Genomic DNA, 19,572 nt, shown 5'->3' on the forward strand with positions numbered 1-19,572 from the left:
GCTTTCAAGCACTACCACGTTATGCTGCCACAGGGCAGCCCCAGGAGCTGAGCTCAAGCAGCAACCAGTATCAGCTTTCACCCTCCCATCTTCAAGAGCACATATCATCATAATTTCCTATGACAGAAAAAAATAAAAAAGATGGAAACTGTTCCTCACCTACACAGACTGCAGAGAGAAACAGACGGAGACTGTCAAAGATGCTTTAGTGCAAAAGAACCAAGATGGTGACGCCAACCTTTCCATCCATGTGTGAGTTTTGCTGTTTGGTTTCAGAAAGTGGGAAGCTGCACCATTAGAACAAAGCCAAAAAGCATCCCTAAAGAAGCAATTCTGACACTTCCAGTCCACAGGTCTAGTATCAGCCTGCAAGTCTTGACCTACACATGAAAACTGCTGAGTGTATTCTCATGTCATATTATTGCACCCCTGAGCACAAGAGGCATGAAACTTTAGAGCACAGGTAGGAGTAAGGTCTAGAGGACAGCATTAGGGGAAGAGTCACTCCCATTTAGAAGGAGCACAAAGTCACATGAGGCCTACGCACTCGGACATCTCCAGGGATTTCGGCACGCGCTCCACTTCTGCAAAATGGGACCTCACAGCTGCATCGTCCCCTCTGAGCCAACTGATTGCCATTGCCACCGCTGCTGACCACCATCTGCACACCACGTCGGGCCCTGTGAAACAGAATCATAAGCTGCAGCCCAGGAGTAGATAACAGGCTCTTTCCTGCTCAGAGCAGTGGGCAGGTGTCACACGCCCTTGCTGGTGCCTTGTGCTGAGATTGATGCTAACGAGCCCAAACCAGTCTGCCACAGGAATTCAGCCATCCAGGTAAATGCTGAAATGTGCTGCAGAAACGCAGAGGAGGCAGTAGGCAAACACCCTGCATCTGGCTGCGAGCAGAGTTTTGGATGCTGAGTTTGTGTCTTGTCAACAACAGCTTACCCCGTCTACTTGTCTAGAAATCTGCTGACTTCTTTCATGATAAGGACCTCCACTCAATACCCTAAAACAACAACTCCACTTGTGCATATCGTCCCTTGGCACTAATTGCCATCAAGCCAGTAAACCAGGGCCCCTGTATAATTTTCTCTATTACCTAACACTCCCTCAAAAACTTCCCAAAGCCTACCTAGGGCCAAAAGACACATGCTCTGCTACTCTGACCTGCTTTTAAATTTCATTACAATATCAACCCAAATATAGACTTCCCTTTATATCAGAAAATAACTCCCAGAACAAGAAACAGGTTTTCCTTCTATGCTTGCTCTACACATTTTAGGTACAGCACAGCCAGTCTGTGTCAAAAGCTCCAGGAGCATCCCAGTGAACTGCTAGGTGCTGTCTGTACCAACACCAAGCAAGACGAACAGTCCAGCAACCCACCACCAGCCAAGCCCAGATAAGCACATGGCTCACAGGGAGTCTGCAACTCTCTAAATACATACCCACTAAATACATACCGAGGGACCAAATCAAGTGCGTCCCAATATATGCTCAGTTTGCCCACAGCAGGGGCTTGCAGGTCTCTGGAAATTGAGCAATATACATGACAGCTGCTGTGAAAGTGAGGTCAACCTGTATTTGGTCCAACAGGTAACGAAGTAGAAGAAGAAACCTTCCTGTACTTCAATAGCAACACTGCTATGCTTGGTTTTGATATGCTACACCCTTCCTCTTGCTTTGCGGTGCCAGAAGCAAGTTCTCAGGAGAGGGCACAGGGTTCAGCTTGGAATGTGCCTGGCAGTGCAAACAGCAGCAGCCCCACCTGAGCACTTAGAATTACGACACATGGACAAATTTACAAGCCTTTCCCAATCACCCACTTCCAGTCTGAGCACACTGTGGTGCGCTCCTGCTCTGCAATCATGTCTTACTCCAAGGACCACATTTCTCCTCGCCTGGAGTTTCAGAGGTGGTGGGGAGAAAAGAAACACAATTCAGCAGTAGTTCCTGCAGCTGGAATAGCTTTGGTTTTGCCAGACTTACCCAGGGCAGACTTGAGTACAGAATTGTTGGCAAAGGGTGGGGCTCCACTTCCCATTGAGTCCAAGAAAGAGTTGAGCAATTTCAGGTACTCCATGGCACCGGAGAACTCACTGAAACAAGAAGCAAGGCAGACCTTTGTTATGCTGTCAAACAGGAGATACTAAGGCCTGAAGGCATTTCTCATCAGTCACAAGGGATTTTTAAACAACATTGACCCATTAAGGCAGCACAAAAATTCAACACAATGCTGCCAGACTGAAGAGACTGGCCTGAGAGTGGAAGCCCACACACAGATACTCAGGGAGGAGCAGCCTCACATCTCCTCCCCATGCAAGGAGGCCAGCACAGAACTAGAGCCAACCCTGGTAGCCTCATCTCAGCTACAGACATGCTGGACATGACATACATTACAACTTGACTATAGGCTCCTTTTCAATCATTGCCTCCAAAAGAAGCTGAACTACACTTCTGCAAATGACTATTTGCATATATGCAAATATACATGCACACAAGTGACCACATGTTCAGTGCTGGCCAGAGAAAGCAGCATATGCAGCAATGATCTAGTTTCCTGGGACGTGCTACAGAGGAAGATCTTGAGCTCCTGCCCCAGGAGGGGGACAAAAAGCCTTGCTGTAGTACTCAAGCTAGTCCTTCCCATGAGGTGACAGGACTCCCACAAGTATCTTGACCATCCACACCACTTATACAAAGCCTGCTACCTTCTCTCATCATCAACAGCAGCACCTGATCACAGGCATTTGCACCATGCAAGCAATTAGACCAAACTGCTGCTCACTCTGCAACAATGCTAGAAAACACACGCGAGGCTGAAAAAAAACTAGTATTTTTCCTACATAGGCGGGGAAACTGGGTTATCTTCCCAGTTATTTGAAGATTTTACCCACACTTTTGGGGGACAGGATCCTTGCAGAGCTTCTCATGTATATATGTAGCATTTGTCTGGCACCAGCATATCTGAAGATCAGCTACGAACAGAGTGGAATTGCTGGCAAAGGCTGTGGCTTCGCTCCACATGGAATCCAGGAGAGAGCTGGACATATTTCAGTACAAAAAGCTGCTCTGATTCCCATCTATCAGTCCCTTTCATTTGATCACAGACCTCAGAGGCAATGATAATTTCAGCCAACACCAGCTTGCCATGTATTCAGGAATAAGCCAGTAACTACGCCAACTGACATCAGAAACCCTCACCATGCCCAAGTTCACCTTTGACTTCAGGGGTTTTAATACGAAGAGGCAGAGCTTGCTCTCCTAGTATGCTGTGGTGGCCAGATTTACGTTGTCATTTCAAGTCTTTAATAAGGACTAACCACTCAGTTTGCCCGAGAGACCTCGGGTCAGTGGTTACGAGCTCTGCCTCAAAGCCTGCAGCTGCAGCCAGCACAAAAACTTACCACGGCTCCTCCTCCTCTTGCCCCGCTATCTCTTTCCTAGCCTGAGGCTTCACGAGTGAATCCACTGCTCGCTCTAGCAGGTTCTCACAAAAAGCCTGGTGAACTTGTGCTATAGGATCCGCTAGAGAAGACAGAAAAAAAACCAAACAAACCAAATCGTTTCACTTACATACAGTGATAACTGCCTCTCAAGACAACCAAAAAAACGACTCAAAATGTAAGAACAAAAGCAGCAGAGGGAAATCTTTGAGCAATTAATGCAAAGACTTAGGTTTTCTGAGCCTTTTTACCTCTTTAATCCATTTACAAAGCTGCAGCCCTTGGCCAAACACCCCTCTCATGCTTCAGCCACTCAGCAAAAGTGATGCCACTACTCGGCAGAGGTTAAACCTTGGGTCACCCCACAGTCACGCCTAAACGTTCAGGGCCACATCCAGGTTGTGTTCCAGCACACAAAGACACAAGCAAGATGACATGGCACAGTATACAAAGGGAAGAGAGCCAGCTCTGGCAGAGTGAGGGAACATCTCTCAGCTCCATAGCCCCTCTTGCATGCCAAGACCACAAGCAGGGCAGACACGCAAGATTACGCCCTCAAACAAGACACCCAGAGGTGTCTTGTCCCAGAGGTAGAGAGACTGCCAGGCTCAGAGCACTGGGAGGTCACGCACTCAGTACACAAGAGGCTCTCACCAGGGTTCCTTTTGGTGCAGTACAGGCTCTCCTTCGCAGCAGACTTCACTGTCCAGCTTCGCTCCACAAAAAACTTCTGTCCCAGTGGGTGGCACAGCCAACGCAACGAGTCGGGAATGGCACTCCGCTCTGAGCTGCACAGGCTTTGAGCCTGGCTCAGAAAGTAGCTCTGGGGAAAGGAGAGGCTAAGATTGAGAACAGCAGCCAGGGAAACTGACACACCACGTGGGACAAAGGTCATATCGCAATTACAGCTTCTATCACAATTGCAGGCCATATTGTAATTGTAGCGCTAGCAGGTGCCCTGAGCTACGGCAGTGCCACCTTGCAGGTCTTCCTAGAGCTCTGCTTGGAGGTGTGATGGGAGAGGAGATGACAACTCACCGCTAGGAAGCCAAGCTTGCCTCCACAGCGGGTTTTCAAGCCAACCGCGGCTGTCAGGTGGATTTCTGCCATTGTGCTGGGTGGGATCTTTTCTTCTGCGCACTCTGCCAGATTCACAGCACACAGGGCCATGTGCAGGCCTGAGTAAGCTGAGCTGGAGGGAAGTTTACCTGCACCAGGAAGGAAAAACGTTAATTTTAGATTAACATTTAACCAGCTACTAAATACCACCATGATCCACAAGGCTACTGTCCTAAAGAGACAAGCACCTGTTGACATGAAAAGTTTACAACACCATGTGCCTACTCTGTATTCATGCAAGAAAACAACCGTAAACGAGACTTCCCTCCACAGATACCAGGCTGACATCCACAGTTTCACCTCTGCAAGAAAGCCCTCTATAGCTATAAAAGTTAGGATAAAATCATCAGCAAATTTTGTCTCACTATATTCATCACTATCTTAAAACTGAACTCCTTCACAATCCACACCTGTTGTACCTACACAGGTCATGTTAAGGACAAACACTTATCCCTGACAGCATGGCTACAATTCACAGAGCACAATTAGGCAGAAGGACGTTTAGCATGGATTTCTGTTGTGCTCTGAGCCTCTTAACGCTGCAGGTTGGTTTGCCAAGGAAATGGCAAAAACAGCCATTCACAAGGAACATTCAAGCACTTCCTCAGTACATGTGCGCACACCCAGGTTTTCAAAGCACATTAACGCCAACTGGCAATCTGCACTCTACACAGCTTCGGAAATTTAAATTCTTTCAGCAATTAACCCCTGGCCTGCTTCCACATCACGTTCCCAAGCGACAGTGATCAAACAAGCCCTTAATAGCAGCAACAAGTGACTGGACTCAGTCAACTGCTGCTTGGGAAAGACTCTCAAGCACCTCTGCAGGCTCAAGAACACATAACTCAAGACACTGCTGTTGCTTCGGCCATTCTAACAGAGCTCTTTTATTGCGTGAACCTGTCATGTTTTAGTCAGCAGCTCTTGAAATGTGTCAGCAGCCTTCTTAGAGGAAGGAGGCCATAATGCTCTTCCTGTTACCCCCGGGATGAATTCAGCACCTCCTCATTTGGCAAAACGAGGACTGCAGGTCTGCTACCTCTGATCCTACCTGTTATGTGGAGCTGATGGAGCTTGTGATACGCTAGAGCTGCATCGCGAGCGCTGGTCTTGGCCTCGTCCTCAAAGCCTGCCGTGGCCTCCCTTGCCCGCCACTGATGAGAAGTCCTCTTCAGCAGCCACCGCACCAGCGCCAGCTTCTGCAGGCTATAGCGGATCACGTTCCAGGACAGGCTGCAGGCCAAGTCCAGGCGGGAAGCTGGCAGTGCCCGGCCCAGTACTGACAGGCAAATCTGCAGATTTGACGCGGCTGCAGCAAAATCCCCCTGCGAATGACATGGCAAATGGTTTAACAACGAAAAGCACCGTCATGGAGACACTTTGGGACATTCTTGGTATTGGGAACACGCTGACATGCAAGCTAGGACAAGATTTTTAGCTGAGGAAATCAACATAGTCCCAGTAAACATGAAGATAATTTATGCTAGATCTTTCCACACATGGCTCTAATTCTTCACTGCCTGTGAGACACATCAGCACCAGGTGAAAGGAGATTCCTGCTATCTCAAACAACATCTAAGTTTTGGGGTCCCCATATCAAAAGATAAATATTGCCTCAACAGTGGAAAAGAATTTCAAGAGGCTGAAGGACAGCAACCACACAGACACAGCCGAGGCCAGATTCCAGACTGAGACCTAGACCTTGCTATGGGACATAGCAGCACGGAACAAGGGCAGAAGTTAGGAGCCTCTTCCAATGCTGACATCTATGCCCCACTCTGAGGGAGTACAGCAATCTGACAAGACAACTAGCACCAGCTTCTCTGAAGCCAGACATGATAATCCACTTGAGGAACACCACATGCTCTTGCAAGCGCCAACTCCCTAGGCCACTTTCATCCACCCCCTCCTCCAAGATGTCTTTGATGCAAAACAACAAGTTGACTTTACCCGTGCCAAATCCAGGTCTGCTTGCTTGCGATGCCTCCAGAACGTGACCGATGACCTCGAGTGCAGCCGGGTCACTGGCTCTCCGTGCACAAGGAGCTTTACGAACACACTCAGCACAATCACCCCGTTCACGAGCCACAGGATCAGCGTGGGCATCATCCAGCCAAACCAACCACCCGCATCTGCAACGGACATCCCAAAAGGAAAGTTAATCCAGACACCGAAAGCCTAGCAACAGGACAAGGACAGAGCCAGAAGGATATCTTGCCAGGCTCGCTACATGCAGTATCAATTTTTGCAAAGACTGCATTTTAATCAGGAAACATCTGTATCAACAGCTCTTCATCCAAACTCCAAGCCACAGTATTTCCAACTAAATAATAATAGTTATTTTTACAAGATCAATTTTTTTTTAGAAAAAAAAAACGACACCTGAGTCAGCACTTAATTTTCCTAGAGTACCTTGTATTCTGATTTTCTATCAGATACACCCACGAGTACTCCATACTTCGGTGTAATTTTCTAGTCTTAAATAAGTTTACAAAGTGACACCAAGGAAGCATATTTATCAGTCAGGGAAATGACAGCATGCCTACAGAATCCTCTGCCCTCCCATAAGCTGCTGTATTTTATGGAATAAGCACACGCAACAACTCAGCTGCAAGACCCTCTAGCAACAGTGTTTCCGAAGTAATAAACTGGTGCAGAATTACTAAGTTACAAAAATCAGTTACCTTAAAAACAAATATAAAATGAACTTTAAGACTGGTGTGGACAGAAGGACGTTCCTTGCTCTGAACTACTTCTCAAGGATCTATCCCCTAGAGCCCAGGCTTCTGGGCTACAAATGGGTGCTCCCTTCACTTCGCCATGCCGAGCAACGACTGGTTTTGTGCAATAAGAACACTGGATGTGGAAGTAAACTGGAACCGTCTCCAAGCGTCTTGGGTTGGCTCTCCTCCCGTGCCCTGCCCCGCAGTTACTACCACACCCCAACCATTAAACAAAAGTTGTACAACTCCCTGAACACACAGAACCATCCTACTGAATCACACCAACACTCCATCTCGTGACCTGCAGCCGTCACAGATGGAGATGGTTTTCAAGGGAGACGGTGCAAGTCTGGCCACTTTCTGTGGTCCAAGCTATCCCAGCTCCTTACCCGACTCAATCGTCAGCACGTTCCTGCCAGAGCCATGGTGCACCAGGCTGTCAGACTCCGGGGTACCTCGTGCATCCAAGAGGGATGTCAGAGGATTGAAGGAAAGGCAAAGGAACGTGAGAGCACAGAGGAGTATTCGAGAGCGATCCACCATACCAAGGGCCACAGGAGGAGAGTCAGGCTCATCTTTAACCTTCAAAGGAACAGAAGTGGAGAGAAACGTAAGAGGAGGAAAAATAACGCTTACTATTCCGCAGAACAAAAAAACGCTTACGCTGAGGGCGGGTAGAGGAGCAGAAATAAAACATTTAAAAATTTGTTTTTAAGAGTGAGATCAGCAAAAACTCCAGTGAAGCTTTCACTAGCTTAGTAAGTTGTGGGCTGAAGTATTTGAGTGCCTTCACCTTCCCTCTGCTCCCATTCATTTCAGCTATCATTAACCACATTACTGGTTCAGGCTAGAATTAACCTTTTCTGCCCTTACTGTTTTGCGGCTCTCCCAGAAGACCCGTTTCCGTGATATTCACAAAGCTAACAACTTTCCATTACTGTGGTTACTTACAGCCTTGTTAACCACAGCTGATGTCACCATCCATTTCCAAGTTCTGCTTTATTCACCGCGCATATATATCCCTGGAAAGTTGCTGGCTCTTTGGGTCCTGAACACACACTAAGTCCACAGAGACTCTACAGAGGCTGAAGGCCAAGTACAGTTTTTCTAGCAGCTAAGGTATATGACTCAAATAATACAGCTCAGGAAGCAGCCTCAACCATTTAAGAAAAGATAGAGCACCTTCCTCATCCTTGCAAAGGACCTCTGACCCCTACAGATCTGCTTGCCAGATGTCCACTGGTTCTACTCCTGAGAATTAGGAGAATTTAAATTCTGGCCCTTACATATCCCTGAAGCAGGTGCCTTGAATTTGACAACTGAAGTCACAAATACCTTTGCATCATCAAGGAGTGGGCTTCCTGGCTCGGAATCAATGGAATAGGGAGAGAAGCCAGCCTGGGATCCCGAGTCAGAGGCTGGAGGAGACATCAGCAGCACGTTCTGGTTGAAGTCATCTATCTTCAGATCCACATCGTTGTCAACCAGACTGCTTAGGTCAATGCCCTTCAACAGTTCTGCAAAAAAATCAGAATGCATGAGGTACATGTTTGTCAATCCTGCATCCTGCTGACGTCGCTCAGATTGGCTCTGTCAGCTGCAGTAACACTTGCCACTATTGATGCAACGTGCATGTTGGCTACCTCCATCAAGGAGAAGAAGCTGCAAGAGGCACTCTACGTTTATGCTGACTGCCTATCCCTGGCTGCACAGCCCCCACAACTTACTGTTTTTTTGGTTAGCCAGCTTCAGAACCATGTTCTCCTGCCTCAGCTTATGGTTGGCCTGCTGTAGGTATTTAATGTAATCAATGGCTTTTCTCAGGACTCCAGATTTGTGCATCTGCAAGGAATTAAGATGTACAGAAAGCAGTTTATATGAAGAGAGTCAATGGGTTGCTCCTGCTTATAGGGAGCTTGTATCATGTATTAAGAGAAAGCAAAGCATGTAAAGGACTACTCAACTCAGTAGCTGCAAAGAAACTAGTAATGAGGCACACTTTGTGGACAAGGTATCGGAATTTGAAACACATATAAGGTCTTTGAGAGACCCCAGTCCTTCTATAAACACTACAATGCAAAAAGATTAACATCCAAATTACAGTAGAGTTCACGTCTAGGATTCAGCCAGAAACAGTCCTTTGAAAGTACCGCAGTTTTGAAATGAAAGTGGCTCTTTCTGGGATGGAACAAGCTGCATTTAACCATTGTTGTAGGAACATTTAATGGCTCAGAGTCCTCTGCTTCATAGTTATGCATTGGCAGACCACATCAAATCACTGGCACAATGTAAATATTTCTGTATAGAATCATTGAAATAAGACAGGCATCACACCGCCATTAGTGCAGGAGCTCTTAACCATCATTCACTGTTTAATTCTGAGATAAAATGGTTCTCCTTGCCTCACTCCACTGGCCAGCTCCAGGAAAATAGTTGCTTCAGGCAGTAGGAAACACATTTAGCTTATAAACATAGTACCCAGAGTACTATGAAGCCACTGCACATTACCAACATTTTTAAAATGTCAGCTTTCAACTCCACCCAGTAATAGGAGGTGACTTCACTGGTGCACATATCTGTATGGAGACCATGCAAGGTATCAAGAATGCTACTCCCTGCTCTGCCACGATGAGGTAAAGTGAATAGCACAACCCTGAATACATGGTGGCAGAATCTTCTAAAATTTGAGCAAGGAGGAGTTTTTACAACTCACATCTACAGAAAACAAATTGGAGAGTTCTGGAAACCCTCATCCCTACTGCAGTCACATGGAAAAGGAAACTTAAGTTACACAAGCTCTGGTTTGGCTGAGTTATCGGGACATCTGCTCGGATTTTCTACCTAAAAGGCCTATTTAAATTAGACACATAAAAGAACAAACACATAAGGTATAGCTTATTTTCAACAACCACTACCACTAGGATAGCAAAATAAACATTTTACAGGTGATCCTTCCTGAATACAGTTATCAAGCCTTTCATCACCAGTCTTATCCCAACACACACGTGCATACTAGTAACAGTCACGCGTACCCAACTGCTTCTTTTGGTAGAGCTGCAAGCACCTGAAGACAAAGTATTTATGACACCAGATTTACTCTTATTCCACATCTTTACCTTGGCATCTGTCCCCATGACAAGGTCCTTCAGCTCAATGATCTTGTCATTTATGGATGACCGGTAACGCTTTTCAATTATGTTGTGAGTTGTTCTCCTCTCTCCTTCTTTAGGTGGCTCTGGTTGCTTGACACCGCCAGGAACTTGTTTGATAGGCACCTTTTCTTGTCCCACCATCACTGGCATTGTGGTCAAAATGGTCCCGTTGCTCCCAACAAGGGTCTAAAAAGACCATGCACAATGAGCATCACCGGCAAGATAAGGTTTATGATGGTAAAAGAAAAAAGAGTAAGCAAAAGAAGAACCAGGAAAAGTTTGTACAGCTCAGAGAAGAAGAGGTGTGCTAGTTTCCTCCTATCTTCCTTAGCTGTCAGGAGCACTGGCCCAGCAGCACTGGAAAAGTCTGCCATTGCCTCCCACACTGGTCACTGAGGAGTAAGAACATCTCTTCTTCTCCAAAAGCACTGACATCTTTCTGCCAACACCATGCTCTGGTCATCCACTCAATAGAAAAACAGATCAAGGCTCCTCTCCTTGCTCCTACAATCCTTACACTCAAAGTGTCCAAATCCACCTTTCCTGGCGGCAAATAAAGTCATCAAATCAGCAACAGGCAGTGCTGCTTCCAAACTGGTACTGGTAATGTTAGCAAGGACCCAACTATGTAAAAAATAAACTTGAACTTTTTTATATAAAAATAGAAATAGATCCATACAGTATAAAAATGCTCTAATGAGAAACTAAGGTAATGAGCGATACTGGTATGAAAAACTTAAACTTGGACATCCAGATGGAGGACAGACCGTCTACATCAAACTAAAGTAGTATTTCCTCTGTGATAAAAGACAACCAATCCCACCAGAACAGTTGCACAAAGGGATTTCTAGGACAGCTGGAGTGAAGAAAGTTCATGCCGCTTAACCCAGCAAAACAGGATTGAGAAGGGTACACTCCTTCTCTGAAGTAGACCAAAACCCAGGGAAGTGGTTCTGGAGAGGAAGTGTTATTTCTGTCAAAAGACTGACTAATATAAATGAGAATAAACTAGCTACAAGCAACTTAAGGAACAATTTTGACCTTGAAATCGTCTTCTAAATGGGCTGTTGGAAATTAATTTACTTTCATTTCAAGCTTGAACTTGGCAAATAAGTGAATTAACATCCTACACCTTTCCTTGGCTAGTTTCTACCAGATTTCAGTGTGTTCAAAATGCTTTATGGATTGTGTCTCAGACAGACACAATCACATAAGGCTCACCTCTGTGTGAAAAATGTCACTTAAAAGCAAGTGGGTTAATTGGAGATTTTAGTCTGGCTGCTAGCAAGCAGTTAAGAAGCCATGTGCTACGCAAAAGAAGTCAAAACATAAGTCCAGACTTGCAAGTTTATCTCCCCCAGTAAATGCTTATACAGAGATATCTGTTCAGAACATATATGATCGCCATAAACACATCTTTGGGGGCACGAGTTTCTCAGAATTGATAAGTCAAGCTCACAAAGAACCATCTCCAATGACTATACTGAAAAGCCCTCTGAAAATTAGCTCACTTAGTTTTCACATTCATCATAGTTTTATGAGACACTACTGCGGTGGAAAAGAAAGTTCCCCAGGTATTCCGAGTGAGTTAGCTTTCACTTCCACATATCTTCCAGAGGTTAAAAAACTGGATGAAATTCTTAGGTCATATTCCCCTCCTTCTAATGCCAGAAAAAGGTAAACACAAACATGACCTTGGTCTTTGCTTACTGGCCATGAGAAGCTGCCAAGAAAGTACAATCTGTGTGTTTAGCCTTGGCAGAAACAGGGTATTATTCACTCTGGATGTGCCTAGAGTAGCCCTGAAAACCCCTCCCATCTGCACCACCACAGAATAACAAAGCCCAAATCTCTTCCTTGCATTAAGAGGAAACGACACCAGTGGGGAGAGGGAAGGAAGAACATCACCCGCACGGTACCTGCAGAGCTGTGGTCTGAATGGGAGCAGTGAGAGCTGTCAGCGCTGGGTTCTGTACTGCAGCCATAACAGGATTACCGTCCGCTTTGAGGGTTGTCAAGACAAGGGAATCCGTTTTTATGATCTGAGGTTGGACCAGAACCTAGGTTGAAAAGAATTACAGGTGAAGGGGAAAGTAGGCACACACTTCTCTGCTAGTCTCCAGAGCTAGAGGTAAACGGTGACAGAGCTGTAAATTTACATCTCAGCAGATGGCAAAACAGCAGGGTGAGTTATTTCTTTCACCTCATGCCCTGCATCACCTGGATGGGTTTTGGCAGCCCCTGGTGAAAACTCTGACCATGAGCCACTCCAAACAGCGCTGGAGGGAGGGGAGCAGAGGAACCACTAGGACAGTGGTTTTCAAATCAGTCATCAGAAGTAGTAAGTGAGCATGTAAAAATCCAAAAGAGCTGATGGAAAAGCTTCCTTCCCCTCTCCAGTTACACCTATAACTAGGTCTCTACATTAACTAGTTGAGTACTCCAAGTCTATCATGGCTGGGGCAGCCTGCTTTGGCAAATACCTGTAGGCACTTTACCTGCCTCAAATTTCACTGAAAAGATCTGTACTATGAATATTAAAACCAACTCTAAGTTATTTTCCCCTAACACACCTTGCCCTTATTTTTTTCAAATACCTCACTGACTCTCAAATGCAGAGAACACTACAGATAACACAGGTCAAATGAATCATTGCAACTTTGTTGCACTGAGAAAGTCCCCTAGCCATAACAGTTTTTAGCTAATACAAAGAAACACAAAACTTTTTCAATCTCTGGTGTTTTTAAAACAAAAATCACATAACCCTGTAGGAGCAAAAAGATCAAAGAAACTGTGGCAGAATTGGAAGAAAATATTTTGGCATTAGCTGGTCCTTCCAAGACATGATAGAGGCTGAGTCACAATCCCTGGAGGTATCTAAAAGATGTGTAGGTATGGTGCTCAGGAACACGGTTTAGTGGTGAACCTGGCATCACTAGGTGAACTGTTGGACTCGATCATAAAGGTCTTTTCCAACCTAAATGATTCTATGATTCTAGAATTCACAAGCCAATAAAAGGCAGTGAACTTGCAAAGAAGTAAGTAAAAGTCAAAGACACCTTGTTCAAGTAAGGTTTCCAACCCGGTTTGGCAGCACCAAGTTACAAAAATATTTTAGATCAAGTTTAGTTGTGCAGGTCTTTCAATGAAAATGGGTTCTGAATGTTTCCCAGTACCTGAAGTCACATCATGGTTCTCAGCAGGGACTCTCACACATGATTTGTGCCAAGTGTGTTCTGGCACACAGGCTGCCCAGAAATAGTTCTCACACATAAAGTTTGTGCAAAACCAATCCCAGTCAGGATCACTGGCCCCTACAAACTTCACTGCCCTTTCCCTGACAAGCCAGGAGACCAGACCCTCACAAAAAAATTCTCCTTTAACTGGATCCCTGTATTGCTCCACGTTTTTACTTACTGGAACTTGCTGGACCTGTGGTGCAGCAACCGTCTGGACCGTGGCCGGCGTTAAGGTCTGGATGGTGCCGTTGGCAGCCTGCGTTAGCACTCGCTGGGCCTGCACGGTCTGCACTTGCTGCTGGATGGTGACAGGCTGAACTTGGGAGGATGTCACCAGGCTCTGGACTTGGGGCTGGAGAACTGAAAAGAGGAAGAGATGTCAGGAACAGTCCAGAAACACAGGTCTCCATTTCTGGAGCCTGCAAGTGCTCCTAGCTTCACTCCTCTTCTTCTCAGAGCTTCTCGGTAGTCAGCATTCACCAAGCAGATCCCACATGCTGGTAGGCTTCCAGCTCCTTTGATGCTTCCTGCAAGAGGACACAGCACCTAGAATATCTGCTCTCCAGGAGACAAAGAGGATCAGTGAAGAGAAAATGAAGTCAAAAACCTTTCGTCTTATAGCACAGGACTCATTACTTAATTAACATTACACAATACATCCAACCAGCACTAGCCCACTCTTGCTTGGTGGAGCCTAAAATCCTATTTATCAGGTAAAGAATCAATACCTACTGAAGAAGACAAATGGCATTCACACAGCTCCAGTCATCGTTAAATATCCCGACAAGTATCTCTGCTCAATGCAAGCCCTGCATCCAAGAGCTTGGTAGTTAAAATGCGCCTTCGTCTCAGATTGTCACACAGGACAGATGGGAGCCTCAGGACTGGATTTGCCACATCAGTGGGAGGACAGGGTTGCCAAAACTCCTTTTTTAGACATACTTCTTTCAAGCCTCCCAAGAACCATATGAGAGAAGGCCATAGCAGAGGAGAGAAGCAAGAAGACAACTATCACAACAGGCCACAGAAGAACACTTAAGATCTCACTTAGGATGGTTTCTTACACTCCCCTAATGCCAGATCCACGTAGGCAAAAGGGATGCCCTACAATCAGCATCACAGGAAATGGACCTTCAGGCTTGCTGTGGTCGAGGACGCTTTTGGAGCCTCAGCACTGACACTGTTTGCTGCAAGCGCACCAGGTGCACCTTTAGCCTGAGCACCGGAAAATCACAAGTGCGCCAGGCACCCCCATAGCCTCAGAACCCAGAAATCACAAGTGCACCAGGAGCACCCACAGCACCCCGAAACCGCTACCTTGGAAGCTCGTGCCTGCATTCTGGTAGATGACGGGCTGCTGGATGATCCTGGTCTGGGGCGCAGAGCTGAATGTTGGGGTAATCATCACAGTCTGCTGCTGGAGCTGAGGCTGGAGCGGGGGCCGGGGCTGAAGAAGAGGAGCCGAGCGTGAAGGAGCCGGAGGTGTCGCCTGCGTTGTTTTGACTGGCAGGGTCTGGAGCTGGGGGGAGGCGGGAGCTGGCGGGAAAGGCTGAAGCTGCACCTGGCTGTACGGCCGCTGCAGCTGCGGCTCCAGGGTCCCACTGCTGCTGCCACTGCTACCACCACCATTGCTGCCACCCTGGAAGGTGCTGCACAACTGATCCGAAAACAGATCTGGAAAGTCACCTGCCTGGTTACTGACAAACTGCAGCATCTCTGTAAAAAAAAATAAAAAAGAAGAAAATATGTTCGATGATGTTTTGTCACCCATACACTTTGACACCTGCCGTCACATCAGGGCTCGAACGACGGTGTGCGTGCACAGAAGGGAGCTCTGGGTCCTTCAAAACCTTTAGAGAACATATCACACCAACCTACCAACATTTCCAGAGAGGAAAAGAAGAGATGGCCAGCAGCAGGGCACTGTTCAGGGGAAAAGGCAGGACTCACAATGCTTTCTCAGACTATGAGATCCAAGCACAAACTAGAACTTAAAAGCCATCGCCAATATACCTAAAATATCACAAGTCCCATTCCATCACTGCTCCAGTCTAATCCTTGCAGAAGGAAGAAACTAAGCACCTCCACAATTCCAGCACTAATCATTCTCCCATCCAACTTTTAAGGTGTTTTGAAGCCTCCTACCCCTCCTGCCCCACTGAGTATCTGCAAAAATTAAGAAATCAGATAACTTACCTTTGTTTTATTTTCAAGTATATTAAAAATTGAGGAAAAAACACAGAAGGAAACATTTTATAGAATTGTGGCAGGAGAAATCTATACATGTGTTTAAAACACCACATTAACTTTTTTGTTGTTGGGTTTTTTTCACCTATTTATCCCCTGCCTGTAATCACTGCACAGCAGTTTCCCTCCTCCCCGCCTTCTCCAGGTTTTTAATAGCCCATATCAAGAGGCTCCTACCTCAGCGCTACAGCTCTCCACAACAGAGGAAAAAAAATTCACAACCAAGAGATCATTGTTCATAAGCAAAGCTTCCTCTTCCCCCCATCTAATCCAATTTAATCCAATTACGCACCTTAAGCTACCTGAATGCTTCCCCTGATCTACGTGGGGATGGTGGCATGAGGAGTCACTCATCCTTCGCCACCCCAGGATCTGCCCATGCTCTTCCAAAGCTTTCTGAAAGTCCTGTTTATCTTTTCTCTGGAGGCAGGAAAGAAGGGAGGGGACCCACACACGTAATGGAGGGTTTAGAACTAAAGAATACATTCAGGTTTATAAAGTAGAAAATAGATTTCTAATTTACAGGAGTAAAAAAACCCCAAAACATGACAAAGAGCTCCTTACACCTAGGAGCTTTCTCACCCACAAACCTGAAGGACGTTGCCGCTGTGGTTTATGAAGGGAGTTTGAAGAAACAAGCTTTACACAAAATGGAAATTATCCCAGCAATAAGAGGGCTATTAATTTGCTTCTCCAAAACGCCACCCACACATTATCCAATTAATTTGTCTGACACTGCTGAGACAGAGCTAAGGAATCATCCTCCAAGCTTCTTGCTCCCTCAAATATTTGACGATATTTCTGTACTGCTCCCCTTCTGACAGCAATCGCTGCACACCCTTGCACATATTTAAGCAATTGCCATGATCACTGCTCTTAAGAATTCCTCTTGGATGGAGGAGCTTGGGAGATGTGTCCTATCAAGCTGTTTATAACTCAACAATAAATGGGGACGCAGGATGCCCCCCAACACAGGGCACTGGCCACTCTCATGGACTAGCTGGACCAAACCTTTGTGTCCACTTTTAACCAGATGAATGAAGGATATTTTTTTTAATGCAATGCCTCAGTGAACATTCACAAAACATTACCGAAGCGAGGAGGGCTGTTTAAAGATTAACACTTCCTGCATAAAATCTAGATGGATATTAAGGAGCTTTTCACTCTCCAACCGACTGCATCTAAGACCATCCCAAACAACCCCCAACATGATAAACTTGGTAATCCCAACTGTGTACTTCTCAAACTGTTCATTTGATGGCACTACTATTTCACTGTCAGACAGCACTGCTGCAAGTGAGGAATAAACATAAACTAGATTATATTTGTTCTAGAAGAGTAAATTCCAGTCTAAGAGCCAATTTCAAGTACTGTGTCTTAAAGAACATTGTGTTCAACATGGCAAATCTAGTGTCTTATTAAAAAAATTACTCTTGCTCTCACAAGTTAAATCACATCTTTATCATAGACTTAACTTTCACTAAATGCAAAGAGTCTAAAGATTAATTCTGAAGAATTAGACTGCCAGAGGACCAAACCCACCTCTTTTAAAGTGCCCAAGAGCTTTCCTAGTAGCAACACACGAAAAATAAAAAGTAGGACGAAAAGCAAGATCTAAAGACCAAACTTCTGCCTTTTAGAACACCTTCACCCACACAGAGAACAGAACAAGAGTCCATATGTACTTCAGAAAGCTCAGGTGCTTCTGGAGGACAGTTCTCAGTGATCAATCACAGAATCATATCAGCTGGAAGAGACCTATGAGATCTTTGAGTCCAGTCTTGGTCCCAGCCCTATCAACCTACTAAACGATTCCTCCCAAAACAACATCCACCAGTCTCAAACACCTTCAAGGACGGTGACTCAACTGGCTCCCTGGGCAGCCTGTTCCCATGGCTGACAACCCTCTCAGTATAGAAATTCTTCCTAATACCTAACCTGAACCTCCCCTGGCACAATTTAAATCTATTTGCCCTCGTCCTACCACTCTCCACTAGGGAGAATAGACCAGCCTCTGCCTCTCTTCAACCTCCCTTCAGGTAGTTGCAGAGAGTGATAAACCCAGTTGTAGAGAGTGATAAACCCATTGCTGCCAGATCACTTGCACTCTCTGTGCTGAAGAGGTCCCAGCCCCTAATGCAGGGTGAGACATTATTGCAGAAGAACATCAGCCCAGCCCAAGGCTAAAAAATGTCAACAAAGTGTTAGAAGCCAAGCCCATCGAGGACTTCAGCTGCTTTTATTAGCCCAGAGCCCGAGTAGCTGGCAGAAAGGCAAGGGCTGGGCTTTAGCTGCTCTCCCACAAGGTGAATCAGTTCTCCCACGTGCTTCTGGAGATGCCATGCTTTGAGAAATGGAAAGAGGTGGAGACCCCAACCTTGACTGTAACAACCTCTCTGCCCCAAACCCAGGCATGCTTCACACCCACAACTAGTTTGGACTTCACTCTCTGGCATTACCCTCCCAGCAGGAAGGCGATGATGGAGGAGCTTGTGCTGGGGCAAGAGGCAGAGCCAGAAACATCCAGCTCAGCACCAGGGACTCCCCTGCCCAGGAGCACGAAGCTGGTTAGCACCGACATCCCAGATCTGCCGATGCATCGGCCAGACCGACTAGCACCCTTCCTCCTCCTCTACCCTGGAACACCAACAGCTGTGCAGCAAGCAGCAAGGGTCCCTCAGAACGAGAGGAACACTGAGACTCGCCGATCAAACCCCAAGATGAGTCCACGTCAGAGCATAAAAAAAGCAGGACTGTCATTCACTCCCCCGCTCCTTCCCCCCAGGAAAATCCACCCCTGGAGCCGGGGAGGAAGGCAAAGCTCTTTCTCCTCAGTTACTCATCGCTCTGAATCACACCTCCCCGGGCACACCGCTGCTCAGACCAGCTCCGAGTTCATCAGAATCCACCTCTGTTTCCATATGGATCCGGAGAAGTCACACGGTTGTGCCTGAACAAGAACAAACACCACCCTTGATTGGCACTGGCAACTTTATGAGTTGAAACTAAGCCCCTCGCCTTCTCGTAAGGCATATTCTTCTTTCATGTGTGACAAAAGAAAAAAGAAAAAGAAAGGGGGATATAAATTTTGCCCCTAGCTACACTGCAAACCAATCGCAATTATAAACTGAAAAGCACTGGCTTAATTTGATCTCCCAGATGCTAAACAAGGATGCTTCAGGCATCACTCCCCCAAAGCCGAGCTCTCTGGGATTACAGCTGAGCGGAGCAGGGGAGCTGAGCCAGGTCCCTATTTCCGGCCTAGGGCCGAGCTCAGCAAGAAACCACGTTTTTAATGGCTTTTCAGGAGCCGTTTGGGACACACTAAATAAGGCGTCACATGCAGGCACTTCCGTGGAAAAACGAGGATTTTTCTCGTGGGTCTGAGCTCTGGCATTGATAGCGTGAAGCTTTAGGATGACATGGGGAAAAAAAAAAAAGAGAATTTAAGGCGTTACACCTGTTTCGGTGGAGAAGGGTAATGAGCCACGGCCTCCTCCCAGGGGCACTAGTGGCGGCACCGCTCCAGCAACTGCTTCCCACCGACCTGACCAGATCCACGAGGAAACACGAGAGGAACACCCGGCAGCGGCGTCTTCCCGGTGGCTCGGAGAAGGGTGGCACCGTGACACCTCCTCCA

General features: G+C 46.4%; 1 protein-coding gene across 1 annotated transcript in view; it reads right to left on the minus strand.

Annotated features, from left to right (window-relative positions):
• The window catches only part of SREBF2 (sterol regulatory element binding transcription factor 2), a 16,963-nt gene extending 1,564 nt beyond the window's left edge, over positions 1-15,399 (minus strand). Inside the window, exons 1-13 of the mRNA XM_009867693.1 lie at positions 15,003-15,399; positions 13,864-14,045; positions 10,411-10,632; positions 9,022-9,136; positions 8,630-8,811; positions 7,684-7,876; positions 6,522-6,703; positions 5,623-5,896; positions 4,491-4,660; positions 4,107-4,275; positions 3,414-3,534; positions 1,996-2,105; positions 544-680 (exon numbers count right to left, since the gene is read on the minus strand). Coding sequence (XP_009865995.1) covers positions 544-680; positions 1,996-2,105; positions 3,414-3,534; positions 4,107-4,275; positions 4,491-4,660; positions 5,623-5,896; positions 6,522-6,703; positions 7,684-7,876; positions 8,630-8,811; positions 9,022-9,136; positions 10,411-10,632; positions 13,864-14,045; positions 15,003-15,399 — 2,454 coding nt within the window. The remainder of the gene's footprint in view (positions 1-543; positions 681-1,995; positions 2,106-3,413; positions 3,535-4,106; positions 4,276-4,490; positions 4,661-5,622; positions 5,897-6,521; positions 6,704-7,683; positions 7,877-8,629; positions 8,812-9,021; positions 9,137-10,410; positions 10,633-13,863; positions 14,046-15,002) is intronic.
• Positions 15,400-19,572: the final 4,173 nt, after the last annotated feature.

This window comes from Apaloderma vittatum, unplaced genomic scaffold, assembly GCF_000703405.1.
Source record: "Apaloderma vittatum isolate BGI_N311 unplaced genomic scaffold, ASM70340v1 scaffold37314, whole genome shotgun sequence".
In the NCBI taxonomy this organism is placed as follows: domain Eukaryota; kingdom Metazoa; phylum Chordata; class Aves; order Trogoniformes; family Trogonidae; genus Apaloderma; species Apaloderma vittatum.